General features: G+C 38.3%; 1 protein-coding gene across 1 annotated transcript in view; it reads right to left on the reverse strand.

The window, feature by feature from the left end:
* The window catches only part of maml2 (mastermind like transcriptional coactivator 2), a 65,366-nt gene that overhangs the window by 9,506 nt on the left and 42,749 nt on the right, over positions 1-13,111 (reverse strand). The window contains exon 2 of the mRNA XM_088639052.1: positions 7,230-8,567. Coding sequence (XP_088495178.1) covers positions 7,230-8,567 — 1,338 coding nt within the window. The remainder of the gene's footprint in view (positions 1-7,229; positions 8,568-13,111) is intronic.

Raw genomic sequence — 13,111 nt, forward strand, 5'->3', positions numbered from 1 at the left:
GAATAGAATGAAGCTAAATCAGCTTTTATGTTTAATCTGTCACTATAATTTACAGTTTACTAGGGATTAGTCTTCGAGTACAACAAAACAAAATGAACGACATCATATTGTACCACGCAGACCACACTAGATGTTAAGAACATATTGTAGGGGCTTATCCTTATCCTACAGTTAAGTACTTAAAAATATAACAAAATGGCCTTGGTATTTATTATTGTTCTTCAAAAATGAGAAGACCAATACTGCAACAAGCAATAGCAAAAAGGCTAATCAATTATGGCACGCTTATAGAACATCGTCCTCCAGCGCAGTTAACAGAGAGATCCCCTTGTTTTCTGGATAAGAAAGAAAGGTGAATTAAACAGTATCTGCCTCTTGGCTTCTCCCCAGAGAACACAGTAAAACCTCCTTGATCTTTTCATGGGCTGCAGATGTTGGTTCCACCACCCCCTCACCCCTCCCATATTTGGGTCTCAGCAGCTTCCAGTCTAATACAAACTTTTTTTTTTCATCACTTCTGCGGAGAAGAAAAGGATAGACCTGTTCTGGAAAAATAACATGATGCCAACAGGGAATACATTTCAAAAGGCTTCCATTCTGCTCCCTCGGAAAAAAAAAAAACTTGTGGAAGCAACACAGGACTGTGGGAACAGCATGAACATTAAACCCTCTAAGCTGTTAATAATGTTTAAATACAACCCTCTGACTTTTCATGGATGAGTTTTCGAGGCTTATTCTGTCCAGCAGTCAGGGCCAGATACTAGGACCACCTCACTGATTTCTTAGTTACCTTTTGTCTATTCTCCTGCCTTGTGTTGTATTTATCATCAATTAAATTATATGCCTATTAAATTAAAGAGGCTGATAACCTAAGTCATACAGAAGAAAAATCTCTTAACTAGGTCCATGTAAAATTGAGTTTTTATCAAACTTTTCTGCTGTTTAGATAGGAGAGCTACTGGATACTGTTTCCCCTTCTAAGGTGTTTTTCTTGTCTGAATGGGTAAAACCACAAAATGTGAAGCTCAAAACATTTCAGAAGACAGGACTGCACAAGCTAGGATAAGGCATGATGATAGCTGCTCTCATGCTTCATGCTTGAGCCTCACAGCTCGCTCAAGATCCTTCTTCTGGTCTCCCACAACTAATCTATATTGGCAAACTGGGGGACCATTTTGCAACATCACAATGGTCTCGTTAAAAAAATTTTTTGCCAACACCTCTTTGAAAGCAGGGTTTTTGGAAGTGAAAGGCAAGGAAGTTAGTCATCAGATTCCATCGCTTTGAAGTTTTACACCTCCCTGGACCTGGAGCGAAAGCGACCTTTTGATTTTAATCAGAGACATGAAAGGGAAACAAAATTATATACCAATGCCTGTAGACTGTTTCAGAGCATCAGACAGAACGAAAGGGAAATTAATGCAGGCTTAAGAAAAGGCCAGAAAGTTTGCCTGTCAGAAGGTAACATCACTGAGTTAAGTCTCTTGCTAAGCTAAGCTCTCTGTACCACTCAATGCCCTGGGAAGCATTTGTCACTAAAGAGTTAAAGCACAGCATATCCGAGAAAACACACAGCACGTAAACAACATCAATCACTGTGTTGACACAAAATATTTCCCAGCACAGAATGGATTAGACAGCAGCTCACTCAATTATTAAGAGCTATTACTTTGGAAACAGATGCCTTACAGAAGACTTCTCTTTTCCCTCAACCTCCAAACCTCTCCACCCTCCCATTACAAAAATGAAAAAAAAAAATCACAACTCTCTCATGGAAGGAATTCTGAGGTCTGACAGCTTGCTGAAAGAGAAAGAAGAGAGGTATGTCTCAACTCCTATCTAGGATGGCATGGAAAATGTATTGCACAGAATTGGAAGAATGGGCAGGGAGAGTGTTTTGCAGTGCAGAGAAAGAAGTCAGTCTGGTTCCTGCAGTAACATATCCACTGCCTAATTACGTTAGACAGCATAGGCTAAAACTCATCCATCCATTATCAGAAACCTGGCTATTCCTAGTCAGGTCATGGCAACCTGGAAGCACAGAGCACATGGCAGGTTTCCAGACTGAATAGGATGCCAGTCATTTACAACTTGCCTTCGCACAAGTGCAATTAAAAGACACCAGTTAAACTAAACACCAGGTCACCGGGAAAGTGGAGCATCTTTCAAAACCCCATGCAAACTCAAGAAGAAACATGGGTGGGAAAGGAGTCGCATTTGTTTAATAACTGCAGAGTAAAAAGAATTCAGAAACATCAAACTTGATAAAGTCTAATCCCAAATACAGATTCTTAGGAATCAGAAAGTCAAACGGTTACTGAATAAGCATTTCTTAACTCTGCTCTACATGTACTGTGCTGTAGAGTTCAAACCATTATAGACCATCATCCATTCAAACACAAATGGCTTCTATATTCAATTACAAATACTCCATACCATTGATGTGAAGATACCACGACTTTAAAACAACTGTAATGATTAGAACCCAGCCTTGTAATAGAAAACAATGACTAACTACTGTAGTCATTCCATAGATGAATTTATAAGGTGCACCCTAGTGTAACTGAATAAAATGCAATTTTAAATAGTCTAAAAATAACCTCAAACAGGGTCACAGAGTCTCCACAGAACTGTCACTAAGTGCTAGTTTTGGATTTATCAGTTGTGCAAATACTTCACCCTTTTGCCAGCTGAGCTGCAACCATGAAGTCTTCCAACAATGACAAAAAACAACGGATGTGTTACATTACAAAAGCAAAGGTTTAAATATAAAGGACTGTTGGATAATGCAGCTTTAAAACACTGTCTTTAATTAACTAGGGGACTGTGAGAATCCCTTAACATTAAGAGAGCTATTTTGAGGAAAAGCCAAATTTTCTTCAGTTTGCATTAGTAATGCTCCACGCCATTCCCTTTTTCATGAAACCCAGAATGAACTGGGCTACGCTACACAACTGAATTTAAATCTCTATCTAGGTACTCCTTTCTTGGTCATTCTGGCTAGGCATGAAGCTATTTTCCATCCTTCTCTTTCGCCTTTGCTTGCTTGTTTTAAATGAATACCACATGTGCTCCCCACTCTATAAAGAAGTAGTGTAAGTTAGTCTCCCATCCACTCACATTCAAACAGCCTGACAGTGAGCCTGGCCCTTCCTCCGACTCTCACACTGCACTTCCTGCAGACTGGAGTCAGGATGCAGTCCCAAGGGAAGGCCTAGGCATCTGAACTTGGCAGGATATCCCATTCCCAGGAAACAAGCACTCTGTTCACAGCGCTATTAAACAACATGGCAAAATTCTCATCCATCTCAATGATTTCCTTAACCCACCGACACTCAGAGCACAGAGGAGTAAGAGTACAAGGGGGGAGGGGTAAAACGTCTCACAGAGATCAATTTTCCATACAGTACCCCAAGCTGCAAGTTCAGCGCGTTACCACAGCTCCTTGCCCCCACCCCTGTCGGCCTTCTGTATTTAGAAAAGGTCTGTTTGCAAAAAGGGGAACTCGTGATACTCTTTTCTTCCACTTTGAGGGATCTCAGTGAAAGTCCTACTGAGATTAAATATATCCCATGTCAATTCTAATCTTTATCTTTCTTGTGTTTCCCTCAGTTTTCTTGAAAATTACCTTCCGATTACAGCTAAAACCTAATGCAATGCTGTGGGTTTTCAGCATTGAAACTAACGTCTTTAGGTTCTGTGATTGAAAAATGAATTGCCACACAAAAACATTTACTTTCCATTCAGCAATGTAACCACTGGGAAAGTTAGATAAACGGACTCCACTGCTATGAAGTCTTTCGTTTTACTTTGAAAAAACTTCATTTTTCAACATGGTAAGACTGACAAATCATTCATGCTGGCATTTAACCAGTGCAATCAAAAGTTGGATAATCTTCAAATGTGCATGTAAAAGACTTATGCAACCCAATCAATCTAATATTAAACACCTGTAGTTGCTTGATTTTTGGATCCCCAAAAAGTTTAAACTGATTGAGTTGTTTTCCAAAAAATTGCGCGATTTCCTTTTATTAAATCCCACCATGTACTGTAGATGGGTACTCTGTTGTTGTCAATAGCTTTCTTTATTGAACATGAGCGGCAAGACATTATATTTTAAAATAATTGAGAATATTCATCTGCAGGGTGCATTTGTTAAGTAAAAATATTTTCAGTATGTTGGGTAGTAAAGGTACCTAATCTTATATTAATAGGTTTAAAGCCATAAATCTGTCCTTTGAACCATAAATACACGTGTAGACCATTATATTCATAGAACACAAGGAATTAAGAAATGGATGAGTTCTTACCATTCATTGTTTGAAGTTACTCTGGAGACAACAATGCCATTAGTAAGAATCAGTTCTCTATCTGAAGATACTGAGCTAAAGAATGTCATCAATATTTTCTTTGATTGTTTTGGCGAAATCAATTAACACTTTTAGCCAGTATTGACAGATAACCTAGGGCCTATTCCAGGGGCTTATCAGTTGCAAATATACCATTTCCTCAAGGCTTCTTAAATTGAACCCAGGCTTAACTTCTTTCATGACCTTACCTCTTCAACCTCAATTTTTTAACAACACTGCAATACTGTTAACCCTTGTTTTCTTCCGTTGAGAAAAAAACTATTTTGAAATTGGATAGAGACATCAATTTCCTGAATTTCTGGAGCTCAAGCTATGAAAATATTGCAGTAACGGTACAGGAAAAAGAACCTACCGAGTCTGCAAGGAGAGGGAAATTTAACGGTTTCTAGCCTTGTCAAACTAAAGAACCAAAACTTTATTTTTCTATGGATTATTACAGTTCAGTACCTGAAACATGATTCAAAAATACAAAGGGAAAAGGGAAATAAACATGAGAAAAGTCATCCAGTAACATCCTCAATAAATATATATAACTGGCTATTATTCTGTCACAAGTGCTGCTTTGTGAGGGAGACATACTGATCATTTTATTGCACAAAAAAACTATTTTAAAGCTGTATTAAATTCCATCAGCAACACAGGCCACCTAAGAGCATTATTACAGCAATTCCTCATTAATAGCATACATGCACAGTACTTTAGAACACTGATTTTTTTTTTGTGCAACTTGTCTGCCAGCGAACTTTGTGGGAGGGAGTTCAGATCTCCTAACGGTTCTGCTAGCATTCCAGTGGGGATCGTGACACCATTTTGGGTCCTTTCTTTCCAAGGCATTACTAATTCAGGGGACTGTGGGAAGAGACTAAAACAGTGTTTGCTGCTTCACAAAAGCAGACTAGCATTCCATTCCACACTGGAAGTACAGTTAAGAGTTAACCCCCTCATCCCCTTTGGCTTGGCGACAAATACACCTACACACAATTGTCTGTTTCTGCACAGGCTCTGCAGTCATGACTGAGAAAATGGCGTATGTCCTTATTATTTTGCAGGCAGCTGTACAGAAAGTCAATACACTTAAAGAAGAAGGCTTATAATGATTTCAAGACTAGGCAACACTGATTCACTTTTCATTCACACTACACCCGTTACTGCCTTACAACATGACTATAATTGACCTTCTGCTGATGCATATGTAAGTAATATTGAGCTGCCTGATGGACCAGAACTATAGATTTCCAGGGATTTAGTCCCATGCTTTCCAGGTATTTAGCTCATATAATCACAGTACCCCTGTTAGTTCCATCTCTAATAACCAAGGGAAAGGAAACAAGCTGCCAAAGAATTTTGTTTCGATTGTTTTCGAAACCTTCAACGGTCTCCAAGCAAACACCAAAAACATGTTTCCTTGAGAAATGGGTACACTCTAGCATATCATCAGTCTTTGCTAATCAGCACTTCATTTCAATAGTGAGCTGTTGTTGGTGAAAGAAGGTTGATGGGCTTGCAACTAATTGCTTGACATTTCGTACCATAAAACAAATGTCTGCACTTCAGAAAGAGTCACTTTTTTCATCTTGTAGATGTTTTTTTCTCTCTCACTGTTTTAAAAGGATCATCTTGTGTGGCTTACATTACAATTTGTTACAAAGACCAACACTGATATTACTTCTTAAGAGAAAAAAAAAATCAAAGGGGGGGAAGATGTTCTATATCTTTCCAATCATAACGAATCAGTCGTTCAGCCTCCTGTAACAAGCTAAGCAGATTACTGTCATTTTCCACAACTTGTCCCTGGTGGCTAACAACCTCCAATTAGCAAATCCTGCTGTGCGAGCCTACGCTCTGATGAAAAGTGACTGTGACAAGCAGAGAATTTAGAAGTGCTGCATGTTAATCTACCAAGGCTTGGCAATGCTTGTCATCTTCAAATTTGCTTTCAGGGATATGCATATTCAAGAACCTCACCATCAGCACAACAACGGCTACAACAGAAAAGCTACCACAGCAATGTTCCTTCAAGTCAAACATTGTTGCCTATCTGCCCAAGGCATGCTGGAGCCACAGGATGCTAAGAAAAGACAGTGGCTGGATCTCACAATAGTGTCGGCCTTCTGCATTCTAATCAGCAAAAGCACTTGTCTTTGCATATTGCACTGAGTGACTTTGCCACCAACAGTTCTTAAAACTGACACAAAAGGATAATCCTTTGTTGAACAGTTCAACCATAAAGTCAATTGAGTGAAATGGCTAAATCAAAAGCTATTACAGTATGTTTTCTCTTTGAAAAAAATATTAGTAATAATGCAGCACAACAAACCACTGCATTCCTTGTCCACATTCCAGTTTTTTTGGACATAGGACTACTATATCCACTAGTATCATTCTCCTTTAAAATGCCACTTGAGATGTCAGCAGGAAGCATGTAAACTTTTACTGCCTAAAAGTTGACAGACCACTTTCACAGCCAGAGGCTTGTGACATTTTAACTTACTCTGCTGGTGAGTGCACTGGATCACTTTTAGAAATGACTTTAAGGAAACAGTCTCTTTTATCAAAGAAACAAAACAGTCATACAGTGGCAATTTAACAGATCTCCTAGAATCTGAAATAAACTGCATTCTTGCCATCAAAGAGAAGCTTTTGCTAGCTTTATTCCTTCTAGGAGATCTGCTTTGGCTTTAAACTCCTTGATAAACACATAAACACAAAGCTATTCACATCATTAGCACAATATATCTGAGACCACGAAGGGAATTCTGAAATGTGTTGATGTTGAAACAATAATAAAATACTAAAGACTACAAATAATAATTGAAAATTGAAAATAAAAAAAGACTAAAAATAAAATTTGGGTTGTACCTGTCTTTGCTGAGCCATCTTGTATGGAAGCCCAGGGGCATGCTGGTTTAGCTGCATCTTCTGTGGCAGAGTCTTGGGCTGCAGGCACTGGGATACTGGCACATTAGGAAGTCGTGGCAGAGCATGATTCTGGAAATGTGGAGGAGTGTGTGGCTGTGTCTGAACAGATGTTCCTTGTTGCTGCTGCTGCTGTTGTTGATAGTGCAGAACAGGAGACTTGTTCTGCGAGTCCCCCATTAAGGAAATCGGTTGGCTGATGGCCTTGGGGCTGAAGTGAGACAATGGCTTGGTGTTCAGCACTTTCATGCCCATGTGGTTTGCACTACTGTTGCCATTCAATTTGAAGAGGCAATTGTTCATCCCTTTGGTCTGGCTGTTGGTCATGGGGGGCAGGATAGAATTCTGGGGGCTGATCCTCTGTTGGCAAAGGGTGGCAGGGCTTGGGATTTTCTCTTGCCCAAAAGGTCCAGGAGACGAGTGTGTGGACATTGCAGATGACCAGCTGGCTATCGCTGCTGACTGGCCCTGCTGCGGGTGCAGCATTGCTGTTGGCTGTTGGTTTGCAGCAATCTGTTTCAGCTGCTCAGCATGGGACACCTCAGGCCAATTGGTCAGAGGTCTAGCTGCACTAGAGGAGCCCTGCGCTCCCTGGCTCAGGTTCTGAGGTGTAGAAGTCACTGGAGAAGATGATAATGAGGTGCTTATAGAGAACGTCGGTCCTGCAGAAGCTGGTCTCAGTTGGGGTGACCCTGCAGAAGCCTGACTAAACCCGGGTGAGTACTCAGTCTTGATGACTATCTTCTCCATCTGTGGAGAAGGCTTACTCATCCCAGCTGAGCTGGGTCGTCCCAGGTCCAAGCTGAAGGAATCAGCATCCTGCTTCAGAATCTTCTCAAACTCTAGGTCATTTAGAGAGGGCACAGACTTGGTGAGTTCATCAAACAGATCCTGGAGCTCTGGATCAATCTGACAACCAGATTCATCTTTAAAATCAAAGGTCATCATGTTGTTGTCCATGGAGGTTTGGCTGCATGGATGAACTTCTCCTGGTTCCTTCTTCATCTCCTTGAGAGTTAGACTAAATAGATCACTTCCACTCATTTGGGCCATTAAGCTATTGTCTTTTCTTTGAAGGGCATGGCCCATACCCTCAGTGCCCTGCAATGGTTGTGACTGCCCATTGCTGAACACACAGCCACTTTGTCGTAAACTACTACCTGCATCGACCCGCAACCGTTTAAGGTCTGCATTAAAAGCTCCACTTGAAATTCCATTTTGTTTTGGGTTAAACCCTGTTGGTGGATTCCCCTCTAATTTTCTCCTCAATGATCCCTGGAGCTGTAAAAACAGAAAGGAAGAAGTCCTTGAAAAACTAAAAACAAGCACTAAAAAAGCAGCATTTCAATGGACGCTTTTGCAGAGTTCGAACAACAAACATATGCACAGGAAAACAGAGAAAATGTACTTCAAACATTTTTTTCTTCCATCCAGACAATTTAAGAATGCCAAAGTACAGTAACTGTTGCTAACAAATGTTTCACTAACAAAAATGGGCAAGCAAAAGAAGCTTAATGATATTTAATGATATTTGAATACACTAACCTTCCTGTGCTTGAAACTGCTTCCCTACTATTATGAAGCTATGCTGAGAGTAATGAAATTCTTTGTTGAACTTCTACAATAAAGCTTGGGAAAAGCTGACTGTTAAGTTAAGTATTGCCTGAAGAAAAGCTATGTTTAATATTAGGAGAGTTTCTTCTGTATATAATTAATGACCTAATATCAGAAACACACTTTGATGTTGTTAAACCTTCTATTAAAATGATAATGGTTCTTCAAAATATTGATATAAAAACTTTGAAACCCTTGAACAATTATCTTTATGTAAATTCATCTAATTTTGTAATATGCTTCAAGGCTACTCGGGCTTCTACACAAAGTCTTTCTAGTGCTCAGAGAAGCCTGAAGAAATTAATAATTGAAGTTTCAAGGTTTTTATTCTTTTTAACACTGAGTATCTTGTACCAGATTCAAATTAGGATTTTAACTACTATTTTACAGCAGAGATCAAGGGGAAACCAACTTTCACCAACAAAGAATGGAAGACTAAGCTTTTCATGATACTTGTAAGATTTATACAATTAATTTCCTTTAGTTGTTAAAACCCAATTATTCACATTGCATGGACTTCAGTGAAGGCATATGATCTTACACATTCCTTGCAGCAAAATATACTGTAATTTGTGTTCAAAAGGCACTGAAGTGTGCAACTTTCAGTAGTGTATTTACTTACAATCCTGTCATACATATATGCTTTCCCACAATTCAGTCACCAAGTGTGACTGGTTATAATACTGACAGCATAAAAATATATAATACAAAATACATGCATTCATAATGCTCACAATCAAGAGATGCTCCCTGTAACTAAACTGACGCATCAAGCTGATTGAGAGGTAACTCTCGACATAAGTATGACCCAGAGCTTTCCGTCTATAATTTTAATGAAGCAGTAAAAAAAAGTGATGTACCTTTAAGCAAGGGCTCCATTTTTAAAATAAAAATAAAAATATTTTATGCACTCCTAACTTATACCAGTTCCGAAAACATTAAAATGAGGTTCTTAACTGAGGTTCAGCAGGGATAACGACACAAAAAGCCAGTTTTCCCTAGCTGTAATAAATCAGAATCATTACTGACTTAGCTATATATACCTTGCACACATCTTGTTCCGCATTTTTGTCATGTTCATTCTGCCTCGACCACGTCTTCACCTATGCAGCTACTTCTTGGTTAACCCCTCTGAACAGGAGCCCAAGCATCCTTATCCTAGAGCCAGGAGACTACCACTTAAACAAGTGGGTTAACCCCGATTCTCAATATTGTTGTTGATACACATTGATAATTCATTGTATGGTATTTGTAAAATGTACAGGGTAACAATTTAAACAAGTGCCCCCAATCCAGAGAGAGCTCCACATCAATGCAGCTAGAACCATTTTCCACTCTTGAAACCTTCAAATACATTCAGCTCCTTTCAAACATGGTTTAATTGTCACCATTGATAAAGGCAACGTATAGTATTTATCATTGTATGCTTCTATAGAAGAATGTAAAGAATCATTTAAGAATTTTCAGTTACTCATTGTTCTAATATTCCGTCTACCATGCAGTTTTCAAGAGGGAATCAAATTTAAACGTCTTTTTTATCAAAGCAAATGTTCCTTAGGTCCCTGTGATCCTACATATCTTACTTAAAAAATCACTGCACAGTGAATCATAATGCAAAGTGAGCGATTTGTATGCAATGGATCAATATTAAGTGCTGGAGAAACAAAGGAAAAATATCAAGTTAACATTTATTTTAAGTGCACAAAAAACCTTGCATCATGCTTTCAGTGTAATTTGCATTTAATAATAAAAAACACTGTTTTTTAATACCACTTGTTAATCCCTGAAACCTGGGAGTGTCAGTGAAGGAATTTAACCAAGGATTAATTCAAGGTCAAAAACAACTCAGCTCAGGCATCAAATAAATCTTGTAGCATAGTCCTAAATGCAGCAATGATAATACCTTTTTAAATGATCACATTTTCCAGATAGTTGAATAGAGTAGGTATATTCTCTTGTGATTTTCTCCTATAATACTTGGGTGATATATTTATCATCTCCTGCCATTGGGATTACAATCTGTGAGAATAACATCAATATCTTAAGCCTCCTTCATGACTAATTACCTTTTAATGATACAGGTGACTCATCTCACTAATTATGGCTTTTAGTCAAGAGATTTAGGAACAGGTCCTCATATCCTCAGAGGGAGATCAAAGATACTGAAGACAAGATTCCATATGAGAAGTGCTCATACTGAACTTTAACCTGACACCATTTCACAAATTAGCTACATATTCTACATAGATACTCCACACTAAAGACTGCAGGCTGTGGTGCTGCTGGATATTAAATCGTCTACAACAGTGTTCAAGCCACACCTCACTACAGACTTTGCGAATTTCCCTTCACAACAGTTTCTTCCTGTCTGCCATACCCTTGGCTCAAGAAGGACTGGCATGAAACAGATTCTAACTACTACATGAAACAAAGACAAATTAATTTGTGTAGGTTCTAACACGTTCTTTAATGAGATAGCATATCCTTTTATATATAAAACAGTTTCCTGTCTAAGACGTATTTTTATTGGTATATTTTCCTACTAAAAAAAAACAAACAATTATTCATCTAAAAATATTTTACAGATTGAGGACTGTTGGCAGTCACATGGCAGAATATGTTAAAGATGTTATCAAACTAAATTTAATGTAACTATCAGATGTAGAGAATATCCGCTGTCATCAAATGGTTCTTCACAAAAAGAACAAACAAGTGTTTACTTTACATCAAGACTAGAGGAGGACAATAAAATATGAAAGGGTCGCTGGATCTGGACCAAGATAACCAGCCATGTTTTTGAATCCTATACCATTGCTACTTTCAAGAAGTGATAGGATGAGATTCTAAGAGCCCTAAACAAAAAAAGCTAGAAGCACTGAATGCCACCCTCTTATGTTCTCAAGTCTATATTGCTTTGGAAACCTGCACATTCTGTTTTGAATGTAATCCTCTATATTCTCTTCTTTTGGAAGGCCATTATACAAATACAGTGTTTTTTAGTAAGATGCGATATTCACTGCCAGAAGTACTATATATACCATGGGAGTAGGATTATTTATGGTAAACTGCCACCCATTCCATTGTCCCACATCAAACATTGCAATAAAGTACATCAGAGATGTTGCAGATATTTTCTCAGCTTATTTTCAGTGCTTGCATGTTTAATGACAAATTCAGAGGAACGTTGGCAGAAAACGCCAATGATGTTCAAATGGTTTCATAACTGGCTTGCCTACAGTTTCATGGGAATTACCAAGAGTGTGCTGACAGTGGTGCTTAAGCATCTATTCAAATATGTGTGAGAGCACTGCCTGTTAACCTGTACATTAATACCGTTATATAAATCTTACTAGTACATATGTCAAAGGCCCTGTTAACATTTCTACATGCATGCAGGTGATTTTGTTTCTGCTTCATGATTATGACTGGTATCTTTGGAACAGATACTGTGTGAAAATGTGGAGATGTCTCTTCTCGCAAACATATGAAAACTACTTTGCCATAGTGAAAAACAGAACAGGTGATGTCAGATCACATTTTAATTAATGGACTTAGACAGCTTTAATAAGCCAAGAATCTTTTTACTCTACAAATTAGAAAAATGTGCTCCTGTCTTTCATGATGTAAGGCCATGTATGCTATCTATCTTTAAGAAGACATGAGAAAAACTTGGCACTGTAAAAAAGGTTGATACTATAATCCTTCTTTATATGCTAGTTCTTCCATTAGTCCAAATTCAAAATAAGAAGTCCTTTGGAATCAGCAACTCTGATAGCCAGAACCCAAATATTTCCCATCTGTTAACATTCACTGAATGACCACAGTATAGTAATCACGTAAAGGAACTACTTCTTTGAATAATCTCCTGCATTTTATAATTCAACATTTATAAACAAGAATAAAATAGGCCACTAACAAAAGGAATATGATGAAGCAACAAAACAGCAAAAAAGACAGATATCTGAACTTAATCTGCCTGTGTCTCCAGTCACTCACCCACTAATCTTCATAAATATCTAGCCCACTAAAAATAGATCAGATCCACAAACAATTTGACATCTGTTTTCTTCAAAATGTAAATGAAGACAGACATGTAAATGTCTGGAGCTCTGACATACTTTCTCTTATTTATGAGTGTAGCCTTCTTAGAAACTGTCAGGGATAAAGTAAAAGCAGAAAACTGCACTTTCAAATAGTGAAAAAAAAAACAT

Source organism: Lepisosteus platostomus, chromosome 7, assembly GCF_059453375.1.
Source record: "Lepisosteus platostomus isolate fLepPlt1 chromosome 7, fLepPlt1.hap1, whole genome shotgun sequence".
In the NCBI taxonomy this organism is placed as follows: Eukaryota; Metazoa; Chordata; class Actinopteri; order Semionotiformes; family Lepisosteidae; genus Lepisosteus; species Lepisosteus platostomus.